This window comes from Pararge aegeria, chromosome 3 (genome assembly GCF_905163445.1).
Source record: "Pararge aegeria chromosome 3, ilParAegt1.1, whole genome shotgun sequence".
Taxonomy (NCBI): Eukaryota; Metazoa; Arthropoda; class Insecta; order Lepidoptera; family Nymphalidae; genus Pararge; species Pararge aegeria.
Genome location: NC_053182.1, coordinates 4,097,015 through 4,117,195, shown reverse-complemented (window position 1 = coordinate 4,117,195; position 20,181 = coordinate 4,097,015). Strand labels below are relative to the sequence as shown.

General features: G+C 33.6%; 1 protein-coding gene across 1 annotated transcript in view; it reads right to left on the bottom strand.

The window, feature by feature from the left end:
* Nucleotides 1-19,969, bottom strand: part of LOC120636942 (zinc finger protein chinmo) — a 48,533-nt gene extending 28,564 nt beyond the window's left edge. The window contains exons 1-2 of the mRNA XM_039908521.1: nt 19,917-19,969; nt 16,551-16,696 (exon numbers count right to left, since the gene is read on the bottom strand). Coding sequence (XP_039764455.1) covers nt 16,551-16,696; nt 19,917-19,969 — 199 coding nt within the window. The remainder of the gene's footprint in view (nt 1-16,550; nt 16,697-19,916) is intronic.
* Nucleotides 19,970-20,181: the final 212 nt, after the last annotated feature.

The window sequence follows — 20,181 nt, the reverse complement described above, 5'->3', positions numbered from 1 at the left end:
TATTTAATTTTATTTAATCCTGTGCAAAAGGTTTCCTTTACGGTTCACGTTATATGTGCAGTATGTCGTATATGTGAATGCGCCGAACATAGGTTATAAATAAACATACAAACAGATACAATTTCTCATTTATAACATTAGTATCGATTGCGTTTATGTAAATAAATACTGGCCTACTTTTATTATGATATTTTTTCTAAAGATAAGTTAATCTTAGCTATTCATATTTTCCATTATTTAATGGCTGTAAGCCGAGTCTTCCGCATAAAATTTCTGATTTTCTTCGAGTCAAAACATTCCGCGATAACATATGCCCGCTTTCAGACAGAAAGGTTCAAACTCGTATTCTTTTACCCCTGAGAAATATCGATAAACGCTGAATAACTGGCGATTATATTATTAAATATTTACATACTAATTTTCCATACAAACCACGTGAAGCTACTTTTTCACTGGTGATGTGCCACACACATCCGTTTTGCTACATAGCTTACTTACTATATAGCTAAAAGGACGTGTTTTAAATACACCAAAAAGTTATTGTTTTTCCATAGCTAAGGCTTGCTAAGACGTTGAGGTAAAAACGCTGCTGTTTTTGTAAAGAGAGATGTTTGTTGGAGTGGAACTACGCATTTTAGCTTAGTTAAAAATATTGTTTCAAGTAGGCCTACTTTATAAGCACTTTTGAAACGTCAAGTATGTATATTTTAAGTGACTCTGCCAACTACACTAATATGCGAGCTAGTATATTAGTATTGGTGAAAAAGCCACATAGTTCCGGAGCCTACTTTAGCCTCACTGAATGCTACAACACACAGTGCTGGTGGTAAACCACCTTTAAATTAACTATATCTTAATATATATAAATCTCCTGTCACGATGTTTGTCCGCGATGGACTCCTAAACTACTGAACCGATTTTAAATTAAATTGGCACACCGTAAGCAGTCTGGTCCAACTTAAGAGATAGGATAGCTTAGATCTTTAAGTAAAGTCACAATTTTATTTTATTGCAAATTATTTGTCTATAATTAATTGACAGTCACATGTTAAATGTATATACAACTATACTCATTTAAGGCTTAGCGATACTGAATACTTTAAAAACAAAATCAAACGCAGACGAAGTCGCGGGCAACAGCTAGTTAAATATAAAAGAGGTTGACATGTATGTAGTTGTATAAGTTTTTTTTTTCATAAAATAACCTCCTATAGCTAAACCCGGCCACGCTTGGCAGTGGCTGTCTGGTATCACTTTTATTGTCACCTCCTAAGACTTCACGTTTAAACTACAGTATAGAATGCAACGTTATCTACGGATATCATGACGGTGATAGCCTAGTCGATAAGTCTTCGGCACATTTTTCAGGGGAACAGCGTCCCATCTAACTTACCTCTAAAGTTTCTGAGTCTGTGAATGAGTTATAAGTAATAAAATAACAGTTTATTAAACAGTGAACAAAACCTGCATAATGAGAGTTCACCATAATGTTCTTAAGGCGAGTGAAGTCTACGAATCCGCACTTGAAAAGCTTCCTCAACCGATCTTATTCTAAGAGGAGACCCGTGCCCTGTAGTGAGCCGGTAGTAGATTGATAATTTACAAACGTCAAGCCAATACATGGATAAGTTTTAAAGCTTTGTGAACACAAACGCACAATAACTAAATTACTGGTTATTAAGTGCAAAATTATATCAATTTTAACACCAAATAGAACAATAAACAGGTAGCGTACAACCTTAACTAAGAATTTTCATGTTACATAAAACCTTATTTTTGTAAATTGCAAGCACGAAATCGACACCAGCGGGTGAAGCCATAAAAATGCAATATAATCACCACCGCCCCTTCCTAAGCCCAAACACAAAAGTAAAGTGTAACAAATAGTTTCTACGACGTAGTCGCACAGTAATAACGTCGTTGATGGTCCTATACCGTGGTAACTAACATTCTATATTGAAATATAGCTTTTATAAATAATCTAAATGGTTAAAGAGCAACTACTGAGTTTCTTGCCGGCTCTTCTCGGTAGAATCTGCTTTCCGAACCGGTGGTAGAGTCACTACAAACATACATACTTGACGTTTCAAAAGTGCTTATAAAGTAGGCCTACTTGAAACAAAATGAATTTGAATTTGAATTTAAATTTACAGGAGGCTCCAAACAAAAATTCTAATGAACTCATCAGCCGATTTTTTTTACGAAGTTGTATTTAGGTCATTTCAGTCATGAAGTTTTTTGACTATTGTGTTTCGGTTTTTAGACATCCGGCGAGTACCATTAGTATATACTCAGGGTACATGCCAAAATTCAGCGAGATTACACTTTCATAATACATACTATGCCAGAAATCCTGATTGTGCCCTTAATTATAAGAAAGTAGTACGTAAAACATACTTCTAAAGTACTTCGGACATATTACTAGGTATGGCGGAGATTATCTTAAAAACTACTGGTCAGTGGTAAATTAAAAAGAAAAAGATTACGTGGTAGCAGCTTTTGCATCTATCTGACCAGATTCGCTTCACACTCGCCACCACCGTCTACGATGCTCTCCAAGAAACTGGAGAAAGAATGACATGGTGTACCATCGTGAAGAGGAAAGTCATGGGTGGAGGTAGTCACGACCCTCAAACAGGAGGAGTGCGACTGAAGAAGAACGTAAAATAATGTAAGGCATAATAATCACAGTAGTAAATTCACAAAAGTTACTAATAAAAAAGCAATCTCCGCGGGGCCGTCACAAATTGCAAACGCTGCATTGTCGATAACGTAGATGGCGAAAATCAAGGGTATGGAATGACGCGCAAAGGATAGACAGACCAAATAGTTTGCTTATCCGGGATATTTATGCTAAGAGTTTTAGTAAAATGTTTTTCCCGATCATTAAAAATGTAGTAAAGTTATTTCACCTTCACATTTAGGCTTATACTCGAACAGAATTTTGTAATAACTTTTGAGGAAAAGATTAATTATTAAGACGTTAATATTAGTATGATACAGATATCATAAAAGTCATATATCTACTGTTCGCATTATCAAAGATCAAAAATCAAATCCTTTCGTAATTTTTCGAAAAACTTAAACAAAGGAGTCGTTCTTACTAATCCTTATCATTTCTTATATTATAAATGCAAAAGTGTGTTCGTTTGTTTGTCAGTCGATTGGTTTCATACATTGCGTGAAGGAAGCTTCACGCAATGTATGAAACCAATCGACTTTATTTTGGCATAGAGTTAGTTGAAGAATAACATAGGCTACTATTTTCAAGGAAAACGAGCGGTTCCCATGGGATTTGTAGAAAACAGTAATAAACGCGGATGAAGAACGTGGTAAATAACCAGTTTTATAATAAACGCGACAAAACTGCAAAATGCTTACTTACAATAAATTAAAATCTTTTAAGACACAGCCTTTTATTCTCGTTTCACTTTTAGTTAGTAAGGCCGGAACGAAAGTGTAAACACTTTCTAAAAAGTCTAGAGACAGTCCTGGATACTACGCTGGCATGGCGACAATATTTACAGAGTGCGTTATGTCAGCTGGTAGCCCGGCGGCGGCGGGGGGAGGGGGCGGCCTCGCGACACACATAGCGGCCGGGTCGATAGAGTGGCGCCGATGCGTTCCGCATAGAGCCTGGAAACACGCTGGAAACGCAGCGGGGGTGGAAATTCGTGAATTAGAGTTCCGTTTCACTACGCACTTTTATGATATCAAGATCACCATATTATATGTATTAAGAGATATATTTTAATTGGTATCTTATTCGTACTTATCTACTTTACGTATTGATTAAGTTGATTGATTCATTATTATATTTAGTTTTGTTTTTTGTTTAGAATGAGCTTATTTAGAGCCTAAGATAAATTAAGTTTTGTATAGAAATAAATATATAACCAGCTGCTCCATGAGGTTTCACCAGCGTTAAATAAGGGTTGTAACGTAATGTTATATTATATTGATACCTTACTCATATACACCTAGAATAACGTTCGAATTCTGTGTTTTGTCACGCTCTAGCTGTCTCAGTTGAAGTGTGACAAAATACTGCATAACTATGCTGATTTTATGCTACATTTTTTGTATCACCCATAGTCTTTCAAACTTCCCGTACCTTTATTTTTTTTAATATCTCCTAAACTATGCGATTAAATAACGTAATACAAAGGGCAAGGTTTACTTACACGACGTCATACGATTGTGTTGATAAAAATTATGTCTCATTTTTGTGAGGATTATTTTATGCCTACGCATAATCTAGCCCGTATTAGACTAGGTCTTCTACATCTTCATACATGCCCATTGTAAGATACATTGACAAAAATGCATTCGCAATAAACCATTGCTAACACTCTAATCATACCATAAACCTTATCACATTTAACACACTAATGTGAATATTAAGCAAGGATCGGATGGTATACATTTGTAAGGATATATAGATGTTTGTTATTCAATCACGTATATACAGCTGAACGGATTCAAACGTTATTTTAGGTATAAATAGACGGTGTCCTGAAGGTGATACAAGCAAAACTTTTTAACTTTTATTATTAATTATATCCTGAAGCGGTTACAAAAAAATGAGAGCGATATTTGATAAAGACACCCATTATAATTTTCGCGAAACATAATTTTCAAAGAGTAAAGATAGCCTGAATAATAAGAGTTAGAATTCTATGAAAGTTTCATTATGAATTTAGTGTGCGACAACTAAAAAGAGCCGCTAGGCAGTTATCGTGAGTAAAATCTCATAAATAAGTTCTCTGACCTCAATGCACAGAAATTCAATGCATTGAAAATAAACACAAACACAAATGTGAATGAATGAATAAATATTAAATCAAATATATGAATAAAAAAGATAATTCACAAAGTTAAATGAAAACGCGAAATAATAATAAAGGCGGTGAAATGTTAAGACGAAGTGCGGCCATGCATAAAATAAAATGAGATTCACTCCCACCTCTGAAGGCAAAAGGCATGAATTTCAACGCTATCAAAGTAGCAAGGTGCTTAGATATCTGATAAAAATCTCACAGCAAGTGTCTCTTATAGTCCACAATCTCGGCATTCAATATGACCTTACCAATATAATGGAAGACTAAATCCAAAAATATGTGCAAATACAGCGAAGTTTTGAAGAATAAGCTTTTTAACCGGGTTTCTCAATTCGGTTAATTTTTTTTTTTGTTTCCTTTGTTAGCTCAGAACTCTATCAATTATAAACCGATTTAAAATTTTTGTTTTGTTTGAGACGGTATTCTTCCCATGTTCCATTTTGATATATTAGTTGGCACAGACTTAAAAATGTTGTAGAATATATATCCTTCTTGCTTTTTTAGTTGTATAACAAAATCGATTTTTTTTAGTTAATTTTTTTTTACTTATTTGTTATTTCACAGTGATCAAGTTACATATTAATTTATTACAACAAATAATTAAATTAAAATGCCCATCATTATAAGGCCTGGCCGGAGAAGAATATCATGGCTCAAAATTCTACGACAGTGGTTTGGAAAGACCACCAAATCATTATTTAGAGCAGCGGTGTCCAAAGTAGAGATAGCCTTATTGATTGCCATCGTAAGGAGACGGCACCCTAAGAAGAAGAAGATGAATCATTATCAGCTTACTTAGACAGCCGATTGGCGCAGTTTGCAGCAACCCTGCTTTCAGAGCCCAGGGCCGTGGGTTCGATTCCCACAACTGGAATCTGTTTGTGTTGTGAGCATGAATGTTTTTCAGTGTCTGGGTGTTTATACGTATATTCGTAAAGTATTTATGTATATTATTCATAAAAAAAAATATTCATCAGCCATCTTAGTACCCATAACACAAGCTACGCTTACTTTGGGGCTTGTCTTAGTATATTTATTTATTTATTTAATGAATGGCTTATTTAGAAATGAAGTAATACATTTATTGTTAAATTTTAAAGCCTTAGCTTAGCAATCTGCTTTTATAAAGACGTAATATTAGTTTTCAAAAACATATATTTCAGAAATGGGTCAAATTTCCAGACGCTCTGAGCTCGTCCCCGGACCGCCCCCACTCGTCTACCTAGATATGACCTCGAAATCTTACGCCCTGTGCCTTATTATTATCTGCATTACGCTTTACAGTTTAACGTTTACACACAAAGCTTTCACTTAATAATATTAATTTAGTGACATTTAATATCATCATCATACATCAGCCAAACTAAGTCTGTGTCACGTGAGATTATTATCAGATGAAAAGTCATAATCGTCACGATAATATTCCATTTATGAATTTCAAATCTTAAAAAATTAAAATTCTAAAATGTTTTATTCATGTAGGCATCATCACAGGCACTTATGAAACGTGCATACATTTAACATGTTAACACTAATGTTTGGTGATGGTGATAACTGCATTCGTTAACTTAAAACTAAAGCTAGGAGGGTTCCAAACGCGCCCTGGTCTAAGAAAAGCCCACAACAAACTTGGCCAGGCCTAAAAGTAATAAGTGCCTACCACTTCTGGTAAAGTGTAGAAGTATGTTTATTTATTACCACGTCAAAGCAGATCGATAAAGTGTAAAAACGTTTGATTTAAATAGAGTTTTTTTCATTATTACCTAACTATTTATTTCTTTATACTCTTTATTTGCACTCGACCAGTTAAAAAAAACAGAAGAATAAAAAAAACCTGTAGAAGCAGTATAATTATCGCTTAGAAGCGATCTCTGCCAGGCAACCTTAGAATAAGGAAAACAAGAGGATAATAGACTTGTAGGTTCTACGGAGCATTTTTTTTTTAGTTTTTACTTTTGGTATGTTTTTGCCTGCTAAAACTACTTAATATCATTTCCTTACGCATTCAAGAAGTTTATTTTATGTTTTTTAAGATAAAAGGTTTCTTCAAGCCCTCCGGGACTTCGTGTTCATCGAAGCTCCTTTTTATATCTTACATGTTTATGTTATACAAAATATTAAAGATTTAAACATCTAGTATATTAAAGACACTTTCATTCAGCTATCAAATTCAAGCGTAAACCCTTAGCTCTATGAAACAACAATCCTTGGCAACCCCCGTTTAAAGACACCCGCCTCCCTCCGCCCTTCCTTTCTCTCCTCTAAATGCGACCTCGATCACTTCGGGCTCGAAAATAAGTCGTCATCTATTGAACCAAATGAGCAATTAGACGGTATTATGTAGGTAGTTATTATAAGAATATAAATAATTTTATTTACGTCACTTACTCGTATTTGTTTGCTGATATTTATTTTCTGTTCTTGTTATATGTTCCTAAGGTGTCATCAAATAGAAAAAACGTCGTTTTTAAATCATTAATAGTAAATTTACAAAGGCATAGTCACTGCCCAGTTTCAAGCCGAAATACGCCCCGTCATGAGGTTTGAAAAGCGTTAAATCAACATTAATATTATAACTAACCTATTTTATCCTTATTACAGCGCCGTAATATATTTTTCTTTATTCCTCTACAAGCCTTCACTCAGCTCATATTAAGTTATGATACTGTCTAAGTAATAGTCGAGCTAACCTGGTATGGGTATGCCATACCTACTAAAATCATCGAATAAGTTTCTATGCATTTCTATGCATCGTATCGATACGTTCTTTTCGGTAGGTTGGTAACAGGCCACAGTCGAAGCGTCCCACCAGACCAGACCAGAAAAAATTCAGAAATTGAAAATTTCCAAATTGCCTTAGCCGGGTATATAACCCGGGGCCTTCAACCTTTAAGACAGCAGCACTCACCATTGCACCAGGGAGTAGTATACTACAATAAGTTTACCTAAACAAATACCTTAGACTTGATTTTAAGTTCATATTAATCTTTCAAATAGATATAAAAGTCTTTCTTTTCAGCATTTTAAAACTTTAACAATAATAAACAATGTAGATGCTAGTTATTAAAAGGTAACGCTATATAAGATTATTGTAATAGACTTATCTCAGCTAGACTCGCGCTACCGTGTTATCGAATTTAATTACTTGATCGTTACGTAATTTCTGCCAACGGGATTGTGTTTTATTGATTACAGATGGTTTCGCATGCGCCCTGCGTCGAAATCTATAAAATCTAGGCTGCGCCGGATGAGTCCCTGCTCGCCTTGACCTGGTAATGCGTAGCCAGCAAATTGAGGTTCGATTTTCAGATAGACGAATTCTCTAAATAATAAATTGTCCTATTTCTCTCATACAGAGATTTTTTGAGATTGTGTGACTGCTATCTTGAACATTATATACAGAACGTTGCATTTTTATCTCTTGTACTGTCAAAGACGTGCCACTGAGCGATTTTGTCATAATCATCGCTTAAATACCGGATATGGGTTTATAATTTCCATACCGCTCAGGTTATTCCGCTACGATTTTAAAATGCATCCGTTACCGCCACTTAAGAATTCAGGGGATAATTTGTAGCAGAGCATAAATATTAATAATAAAATAATAATAATATACTACGACTATCTATAGTAAATATATATAAATATTTATAATTGAATATATATATATATATATATATATATATATCTTATTTTTTTTAACTCGTTTAATAATTTATTATATTAATTATTAGTTGTATGTACTTTAGTGTGTAAATTTATGTATTGTTTATTGTAATTGCGATTTCCCGTCTCTGATGTAGGTATATTCCTATGGTTAAGGTTATTTAGGCTATTTTTTAAGTATATTTTTCATTTCTCCTTTACTACGCAATAAAGATGTTTAAATGAATAAAATAAATACTACAATACTCCTAATGCCATCTAGTCCCAAAGTAAGCGTAGCTTGTGTTATGGGTACTAAGATGTCTGATGAATAATAAACATAAATACTTATAATATTATACATATAAACATGAACGTTTTTCAGAGTCTGGGACACTAAAAAACATTCATGTTCATCACACAAACGTTTTCCAAGTTGTGGGAATCGAACCCACGGCGTTGGACTCAGAAAGCAGGGTCACTGCCTACTGCGCCAATCGGCCGTCATAATATAATTAATAATAATACAATGCTAATGATTGCACTGGAGTAAAACCAACATTAAAATGTTTCTTCCGTTTCTTAAAATTTTTATCTAGAAAGTTTGGCACTAAGAAAAGAATGAATGGTCGGTAATTTTTTTACGCGTTGATAACAAGTGCATTCGTCATTTGTTTTCGAGCGTTTCGCCCCAGATAAGATAACATCGCTTTTAAATGCGTAAAAGTCGGCACGTGTAAGTTTTTTTACAAGCTCAGTGTTGCTTATTAGTTTTTGGTCTTAGGTTGTCCACTCTCAACGAAATTTTTTTTTTAAATATAAAATAACCGACCAGATTTAAAAAAAAAACAAAATTCATTTGTTGTGCAGGCCTTAACATAAGCACTTTTGCAACGTCTAGCATGTGTGTAGTGACTATACCACCAGTTCGCAAGGCAGATTATACCGAGAAGAAGCAGGCAAGAAAATCAGCAGTTGCTCTTTTCTAACATCATTTTACAATTTAACAATCATTGTTCTATCTTGAGTGAGATAAAAGCGGAGCGGCTTGCTTCCAGGCAACCTTGTCATTAAGAAATTCATCAATAAAATGTTTCTGTCTTCAACGGTTCTGCGACTTTATCTGTCAGTCGGTTGGTCAGGGTACTGTTTGATCTCTGGAATACGCCCTAAATTATAATCAGTCTCATCTAAAATCTTCTTCTCTTCTGCATCCTTTCTTTGCCCTGGTTTTCTTCTTGCTTTTTCTACTTTTTTTTTGTAGATAAGGATACCAGTACTAAATTCTATCTGCCATCTGATTTTTGACCATATTGATCATTAACAATCGAAACTGTAATAATAATCTAGAAAAATTATCTTTTTCATTAATTATTGGCACAAAGATTTAGAATATTATGTATTTGAATATTATGTACCATTTAAGAATGTTATGTATTTGACGGCCGATTGGCGCCTTTTGCAGCGACCCTGCTTTCTGAGCCCAAGGCCGTCGGTTCGATTCCCACTACTGGAAAATGTTTGTGTGATGAGCATGAATTTATTGCAGTGTCTGGGTGTTTATATGTATTTTCTAACTATTTATGTATATAATTCAAAAAAATATTCATCAGGCATCTTAGCACCCATAGCAAAAGCTACGCTTACTTTGGGGATAGATGGCGATATGTGAATTGTCGTAGTATATTTTTTTATTGTTTATTTACCATAACATGTTAAGGAAATTAAAAAAACTGAAACGAAGATAGCTGTAGCATATGAAATACCAACCTTATCACTTATCTCTGCCAGCCAATTATACGATTTGGGCGAACTTTTAAACAGACAATCGGTTTGACATTTAAATAATTTTTGAAAACATATAAGTCAAAGTTTATTTTAATATGCCTGTAAAAAGCACCTTTGATGCTTATACCTTTATTTTCATCTGTAGTGAAATCATTCGTAGAGCTAAAGCTACGAGGGTTCTAAACCCAATCTGGTGTATAAAAATTATTGCAGTTATCACTGTATTGTTTTTTCAGTTAATAAATTAATGAAATGAAAATGTTTTGGAGCACGTTTCGCGACTATTTTTGTTGCATAATGTAAACGTGACGATGCCTCAGCTGAGTACAGGAAAATATATTATTGAGGAAAATGTTTGAACGGCCTTTAAACGTTAATGTGAATAATTTACGAAATGAAATGCCGCTATCGATAATAATTTATAATTGAAGCACTATTTCACGGAAAACAATGTTGTAAACGCAAAATTTACGATATTATCTATTCTATGACTCAGTTATTAATTTAGGAAAACCATACTCGAATTTCTGAATTATGAGTTTCAAATCGCTCTTTAAAAGTGTTGCTCTAACTGTAGCGTCAATCTTCCTTTAAGTAATTAATAGATTGGGTACTAGTTAACACATATCACGTTACCAATAGTTATTGTATGAAATTTATTAAGCACTTCATTATATGAAATTTAGTTAAACCTCAATTCTTTATTTGTAGAGAATCTTATTATTATTAAACTCTTTATTTGTATACCACAACATTAACATATTTAAAATATAACAAAAACAGAAACATCGAAAGAAGTAGTAATACAAAAGGCGGCCTTATCGCTTAATAGCGATCTCTGCCAGGCAACCTTAGAATTAGGAAAAAAAAGAAGAGGAGAATAGACTGCTGGTGGTACAAATATTAAAATACATACATGCGAATAACTACATGCTAATACATAAACTAGTGTACACAAATAGATAAAAAGTAAATAATATAATAAATAAATAAATATAAAAATAAACTAATATATATAATTACAACACTTACATAATTAAATACTTTAACATACAATAAATGAGTAAGTATATACATACTATTAAAAGTCGTTAACAATATATTGGTATGGTATGGTATCTTAGTCGAATCTTATGAGACATTTTAGATAATTAACGGTAATCTTTATCAATTAATGTCATCTTTTTCCGCAAAAATAGTATAGTTATAACTTTCTTATTTTAATAAGGGTCGATCATATTAAAAATATAAATAATAATAAACTTATTAAAAATAATTTAATAAATATATACGAGTCTCCAATTTACAAGCTAGGTATATATTGAACTCCACGCAGGGCGGCCTGGGGGCAGAAATTCTAATTTGTAATAAACTATTAATAATAAACTATTTCGTATATTTAATATTAATATGTCATATATATTTTTTTTTACTGTCTTTAATTATTCTGTTATACTATAGTGAAGATGGGTTATAATTACCAAATAAAGAACTATTATTATTATTATATTATAATAATAATTATAATATTTTTGCTGACTGAATTCGTCTAGGTGTTAAGTCAAAGAAATACTTTACAAGTAACTATTCAGTTTCCAGCAATGAACAGCCTGAATATTTCAGAAGTTTAAAGTCTACAATTTGTAAAAGTTTAGTTTGAATTCATTGAACTAAGATAAATAAGTCGATGGAAATCCAGCTTTGTTAGCCTTATGGGCAACAGCTGTTAAATCTGTGAGACACCATTTAAAGCGAGTACGTTTATTTTCAATTATTTTAATAATTTTATCGAAAAGTTACAAAATTTAAATATATTCTACTATCCTCTGCGCTAGAGCAATCTGTTATACAATGGCGGCTACTCAATGCGAGTGTCTTACAATATTTTTGGTATTTTTATCTTTCTAAAACAATCTTACTAATATTATAAATTAATCTTGTTTATTTGTTTGTCCGTCCTTCACTACACTACTAAGAAACCCATCAACTTGATTTTTCGCATAGAGAAAGTCTAGTTCTTAGGGAGAGTAACAAAGACTAAATTATATCCCAGGAAATCAGTTCGAGCTTTAAAAAAACCGTAATAAACGCGTTTTAAAATATTAGCAGGTTTTCAAAGTTACCTATAACATAACATGATTATAAACGATACACGTGTAACTTATCAACTAATATAAAATGCAACGGAATTTATTAAACGGCCGTAAAAAATGAAACGCGAAAATATATTATCGGAGGCTGGTGTCATCGACCCTCGTTATCATTTCAGCAAGATTTCGAACTTGCATACCGAATGACGGAATTAGTAATGCTATAATAGTGATAAACTGCGATAATTTGTAGTGTTGTACAACGATACGCGACTTTAAGATGCCTACGATAAATGCCGTGGTACGTCAGGCAGTTTGTAATATCCTTGACTATAAATGAATAAAATAAATAAATAATCAACTGATTCCGACTTTTTATTAATAAAAACAGGGCTTAACACTAAACCAACAAACCAAATTGGAGCAGCGTGGTGGGTATATGCTCCAAAACCTTCTCTTCTATGAGAGACAAGGCCTGTGCCCAAGCATGTTTACTGTTTATGGACGATTATTTTCTACTTACCATCAGAAAGACTATCTATTACTTCTTATGAAATAAAAAATTGTCACAGCACAATACGCTAGGAACGTTAAAAAAATTGAGCAAATATGTCGACACCTTTGGTTGTTTCTTTATATTTAAGGTCAAAAAGTTATCACCAACCAAAATAACAAGTGATACACATAAGTCAATAAAATGGTGGTTTTTTGCCAACGTCATTTTATCAAACGTCATCGGTTAAAATAAAAACACTATTATAAGGAATGTGAAAATGAACTAGTATCGATGACGAATTAATTAACAAAAACCTTTCTAGATAACATAATTCATTATATAAAAAATAATTGCTATAATTACAATTGCGCTTTTAGCTTAAAATCAATTTTACCACGAGAGCCCTGTGCGAAGAGAATACAAACATAACTTTTTGTAATATCTGCCGATAAAGGCAAAGGATGGTAATCATAATGCCTAGTTTGTTAATAGAAGTCACTAACAATATAATAATTAATGATAGTCGAGAAATAAATTAACAACGACACGTACTTTAAAAATTCTGATATATTACAGACTTTATAAGCATATTTGTATGTGTTGGTATCGGTATAGTAAATACGTAATCAAAATTAAAACCTTCGCGGAGTTGTACGAACTCTTCAATTAGCATGCATTATGATAAGTTTGTTTGCGAAATCTATTCAGCAATGGCCTTCCCATTGCTTCCAAAATAAAGCCTTTTTATAAAATCTACCTACAGTTTGAGTAAACGCTTCTTTCTTACTAGGGAAGTTGCAAAGCTGAGTGGCATTGGCTTCACATGCCTTCGAGAACGTTATGGAGAACTCGCACATACGTAGGCTTCCCCACGATGTTTTACGTAACAGTTAAAGCAAGGGTTATTCAAATTAAAAACGCACGAAAGTCCACAAATTAGTTTAGCGTGCCGGTCAACGACTTCCACTATAGTACCATCGGGGTAAAAGAAGACAATATCTATTTAGGTCTTGCCCAGCGCAAAGCTTTCAAGCCCATAGCTTCTCGCATATAGACTTGTTGTAGCTAAGCTCACGTCCGATTTTAATCATTGAAGTAGGTACATCGTAATCACTATGTAAGTCTTGGAGTAGGCCAGTTGAATAATGAGCGAGAACTACTTGTACTAAGACATAAGACACGTAAGTTAATATAAATAATGGAAACACTTAATATACAACGTGTAACACAAAAACGAAATACTGTTGTAGGGTGCATAATTATATTTCATAAGAAATCACCATGTCAAAATGTTAAATCAAAACAAGCATATTTATTTTTCCATTTAAACTAATTCAAAACATTATAAGTGAACTTATATGAAATTTAGTGGAGATAAAAGACCGACACGCGCATAGTGCTAACGTTACGCGACACGTACCAAATAAAGTGACAGGAGTCACTTGATTTTAATTTCTCATTTGATTTTAGGGTTATAACTTATTTCTTTCATTAAAAACTAGGGCAGTGGTTTACTCATAAGCTATTAGCGTTTCGGTTTCACAGATAAGTCACAGACACAGTAAATAATGTACGCCTAAAGCCTGTGAAGTCAAATTTCGGTCATTTACACGTTGTATAAAAGCAACTCGAATACAAAATTAAGTAGTCTATTAAATAAATACCTACATAAAAATTTAGGTAACAATTTATTTTGAATCATATTAGCCACTTTTAAAACAGTGATACGAACACGGGTTAGAAAACCGATAATGGCGCTTGGTATGTCTCTATTTTTTTTTTAGTGCACTACAACTTAGCCCGTGACTGCAATCTCACATGTTAGAGAGAATGGCAGCTACATTTAAACCATACCCCCTAATCGGTTTGTAAGTGACATCGTACAGGAATCTGGTGGGTGGGCGGTAACTAGCCACGACAAGACAAAAGTTTGAAGTAATTAGTCTTTGATTATTATAATGTTACGCCAGTGCTGACATCTTTAGAAAAATTACAACGCAATCCCATGTCCAGTAGTCTTTATTACACCCTGTTTTTAAGCACAACCTATTGGAATATTGGAATAACTACAATGCCGATTGGATAGGAGCCTAAGCATAAGATTAGTGGACCGTCAGATGTTACCATTATAAACTACAAACTGTTTCCAACTGTTAGTCGGCGTTTGTTTTGTTAATTTAAAAACTCTGTGGGATACGATATATTCTATATTAATCGTCTAACACTTTATACCTATTCTATGATCTCTAGAATTGTCTCTATGATGCAAGCTACATCTAAGCTAAATTTGCTTGAGCCGTGAATAGATGAACGTAGTTTTTCTTTTCATCAATCGATTTCAACTAGGCAGCTCATATAACCTAACCATGATTCTTGCTACAAGGTGTGGTATATTGTGTATTTATTATCATATTTTTTTATTTTTCGTATGGATTTAAGGTTATTAAAAAAAACGAGTTTATTGTTTTTTTCATCTGTCAAGTGTCAGTTTACGAGTCCCCTAAACGTAGCGATCCGCAAAGTCGGTGTTGTAACTTTACAAGGCGCTTAACGCTGTTAAACATCACAAAAGAGTTCGTTAAACGTTTTCTTCTCTAGGAATCACCTAAATCACTAGGCATCCGATTAGGTCGATTAATAAAGACAAAAAACAGATAAGAGTAAGGATAAAATTATTAAAAACTAAATCTATTCAGCGGGCGTCGACAATGCTGATAAGATAAGTCTTTTTGTACACACAGAATTCATGCTGCGTTCTAAATAGGGATATAAAGAAGCTCACGTTCGACTACGGAAGGTCTAACATCCGATTCGAATCAATGAAATACCTACATCGTAAATAATACACATCGCAGCACTACGCATTTCAGCTGTTCATTTGGATGTGGCAATAAAAATAAATTAAATAAATATAGACACATCGCCATCTAGTCCCAAAGTAAGCGTAGCTTGTGTTATGCGTACTAAGATAGCTGATGAATATTTTTATGAACATAATATATATTAATACTTATAATAAACAGATAAACACCCAGACACTTAAAAACATCCATGTTGATAACACAAACATTATCCAGTTGTGGGAATCGAACCCACGGCCTCGAGCTCAGAAAACAGGGTCGCGCCCACTACGTTAACCGGCTGACAAAAAGACTCTATGTTACTCTCCGTCATTTTATATTAGATAAATAACCATTAGATAAAGATACTATTAGATAAAGATGTTACATACGTATTTTATTTAACTTTGGACTCGACAAAAATACATCAAATATTCCTGTATAAATGTAAAGTTCAAACAATAAATCACCAATGTTTTCCTCGAAAACACCGTATACTTCGAGGTCTTGTATTTTTGTATAATATATTCGGTTGGTGTGGTATATTTTTAAATCCGATATACAAATGTGTCTATGATGTATTTATCCGATAGCGAGTGCATTAAAAGTTTATTTTCGTCGTTGGTTGTATATGTAAAGTTGTTTAATCCATTTTCAGCATTTAATTTATAAAATAGTGACATTTCAGTATTTTCGTTTCTATTATAATTAACGTGAGTGTTTGAATTATTTACTAATTTATCATTCAGATCATAAAAAAGAACGAAAACAGATTATAAAGTTGCGAGTATTTATCTGCCCATTTTCCGTGGTTTACTTTTAAGATGCTGTTTAAAAATGTAGCACTCACCTTCGCAGTACAATGTCACGTCGGCGAGACTCTCTGAGTTCCAGAGGTTCGCGAACGAGGTGGCCAGGTTGGAGCCGAAACTGTTCCATTTCAGACAGTACTGCTGCTGCTGGGAGTCCATACCCGGGCCGCCTCGGATACCTGCCCTGTAGCAAGAAAAGACCAACGTTATTTGTGGAATTCAATAATATATTATGAAAATTAAACTTAATCTCTTATATTCTGCGAAAAGCAGTAGAATCTGTCTCAACAAAAATGAATCATCAGCATATCAACCCATTACCAGCCCACTATAGGGCACAGGTCTCCTCCCGCGAAGAGAAGGGTTAAGGCCGTTGTTCACTACGCCAGCCTAATGCGGATTCGTGGACAAAGACTGACAATGAATTAAACAAAAATGAATAATCATTATAAATGTTTAATGAAAGTTTCACTTAACAACTCAACATCTCCCGAGGATACCTCTGGTGTCAGAGCGAAACGTGCGTGGAGAGACAGTGCCGAAGATCTGCTTAGTGGGGAGTACAAACATGGAAGAAATAATAAATCACAAGCGGAATTAAGCAAATTGAGCTTAATTTTCATAATGAACCTGTTTAGATTTGAGTTTCAGGGATAATTTTATATGGTTTATGGCAATGGATGGGGAATGCCACCTAGGAAAATGCCACCGTCGGCAAATCTGAGTTCACTTGTTGTACGCAAATCATCAAAACTAAGCTAAAAGGATCATATACATATTATGATAACAGATCTAATAACAGAGCTATCCCTATCCAATATTGTAAAAATGATAAGATTGCTTTTAAATCTGTCATTAAAATTTAATCTAAAGATTTGTGGAGAACGCATGGGCTCTTTGTCTTGTAGATCTAATACGTTGTAATCATCTTTTTAATTTTGCACTCCTTTTATATCATTCCTATGATCTAACTAAAAGGAATGTCAACCCCCATCCATCCCCTAACGGTTCCACTCCACTTTATTCCATAACATCAGTTATTTTAATCATTGCACTATGTAAAATGGTAATTGTTGCTTTTTGGCTTTGCGGGTCTTTCAAGTTTGTTATTAAAATTATACAATTTACTACGCAGGTAAGCTTTCAGAATTTAATTAAAAAAAACTAATATTCCATATTCTAATTTTCAATCCTATATAACCTTTCAAGTTAAAACTACGTTCCTAATTAATAATTTTGATAGACAACAGGTTGAAATTAGTAGTCCACATCTCAATGGAGATTATAAAAATAGCTGCATTAAATTCAACTTGTCGTTAGAAGAATTTTATATTTGATTGATTATTAACTTCAGGCGTTAGTCTCTATATAGTTCCGTAAATTGAAGCTTCGCTTAAAATAAACTAGGATAATTCACAATCGATACCGTAGACTAACAAAGGTAGCGTGTGAATTTTTAATCCTCCTGACAACAGCTGCTAAGTTTCCACGTTGCTCCAGCGCATTATTTATTAATACCGCTATTATAAGGCGGAAATGTGTATTGATTGGTGGCGAGTTATAAAAGTATCAAGGAACACCTAAATAACTTACACAATCTATAGTTAAGAGGGAAATGAATATGGAGATGGATGGAGTTACTCTTTTGCAGTATATCACAAAGAATATCTACAAGAGAACGAAATTGCTAGAATTAAAGCTTAAGGATGCTGGTAGTAAGGTGGAGTAGGTGCAACATTTACGTCGGGAGTTAAAAAAAAACTTATATGAACATACACAGGTCGAATATTTAATTAATAAATACACATATTATACAACAGAAGAGTATGGATTTACTAAAATACCTAGTATGTATGTACGCAATACGCATAAACCACTAGACAAAAACATATGTCAAAACATACAAACATCACAATTCAGTAGGTACTGTTAAAAGCTTTGAACGGAATAAGTCAAACATAAATCCGTAGGAATCAGAAGAATCAGAGATGATATTACAATGCTGTATCAAAATTGAAGGACACTGTTCTGGTAAGAATATAGACTGCAAATGGCACCAGGAAAATCTTTTATGGTAAAGTTACTACTACTCGTTACTAAAGTTATGTTCCTCCAAAATTCTGTTAAAATACACGAATGGAAACATAAATGAAGATGACGGTATTTGACAAGAAAAGTGGATTATGCTAAAAATGGAGGTCGCCATAATATTCTTTATTGTGATGTCTTCTCTTGGACCTTTAATGGTAATCAATTTTAAGACTCATCTTACTCTTACTGAAGTTTTAAAACAAAATTACATCCCGGTTTATAACAAAAATTAGACTTGACTATAAGAAAGACTTAAGTTACAATTTATTCATAGAAATATTACTAAAATATGTGTGTTTTTTAAGCTCGTAAACTATTGCAGTGATCGCGCTTGTGATTTTCCTTTGTTTGCTGAGTAGACTAAAGACCTCCGCGTTTTAAAAGTAGGTTACAGTTGCTATATTTCCTTTGTTCTCATTTATAACGCTCAACTAAAAAAAAATCACCTTTATATGAACTCTGAACTTTAAGAATAATTGTATAAATATAAATATTCAACCAATTTTTTTGTGAATGATAAAATAAATGTCTAATACTTTAGTATCGGGAAGATTGTTTATCAATGAAACATGTTTTATTTTTACGGCTAAAGCTTTAATTTAATAGCCTATTTCCTCACTCAAATACATACTAAAGTTTTAATACTATGTTTGATAAAACGTAGGTGAGTTAATTATGTAAAACTTCATTGGTCATGCGACGTTGAATTAAATTAGTAACTTAATTGGTGACCCAAATTAAAACGCGACTGCTTGTGATTTTTGTATGAGTTGAGTCGTGTTCATTGTAATAACACATTTACACTTGAAGAAGAGACAAAAGTTCAAACGCGTAGTCCCACTTCCATTACTAGTTTTTTTGATTACTTGATAGATACCCTGTTTTTTCTTTCATTTACTATAACCATTTTAAACTACTAAACGTGAAACACTTAAGTAAGCTACCTTTTTAGGGCACAGTTGAAAAATATAAATAAGTGTAAAATAGCCACAATTCGATTAGTATTGAATCAACAACGATTTAATAAAAATTAAAATCGATGCTAAGGAAAATCACAAACTATGGAATATAATCCACCTCGCGTTATATTTCTGTGTTTAAAGCACTAAACGCAGTAAAACAGCGACATATTAGCAATCTGAACTGAATCCTTCGTATTGGAAAAAGATGAACAATGAAAATCATGGATGTTACGTAATCACGGAGGCTCCGCCAAGAGTTACTTTTCCATGAAAACTGGGTTGTAGCAATAAAATGTAACACAAAACATCGAATATACACAAAAGCGATGCTAGAAACACCAATAAAATTACCTGTTGGCCCGGGAACCTCGTAAATCCCCACGGACTTTATAATTTTTGACCATTTCGGCTAAAACGTCAGCCTGCACGGGCCGATACGGTATCGATTTGATTCCCAAGCACTCCGTTACAGTCTAACTGTACATTTGCATGCGTGCACGTATACCGGGCCAGACTATGTTGAGCCTTTGAAGCCTATTATTTGCGCTATGACCCCCGCTTAGGGGGGAGGCCAGGTTACGTCGGTGGGAGCGGAATTTCGGCTGCGACCCGGTTC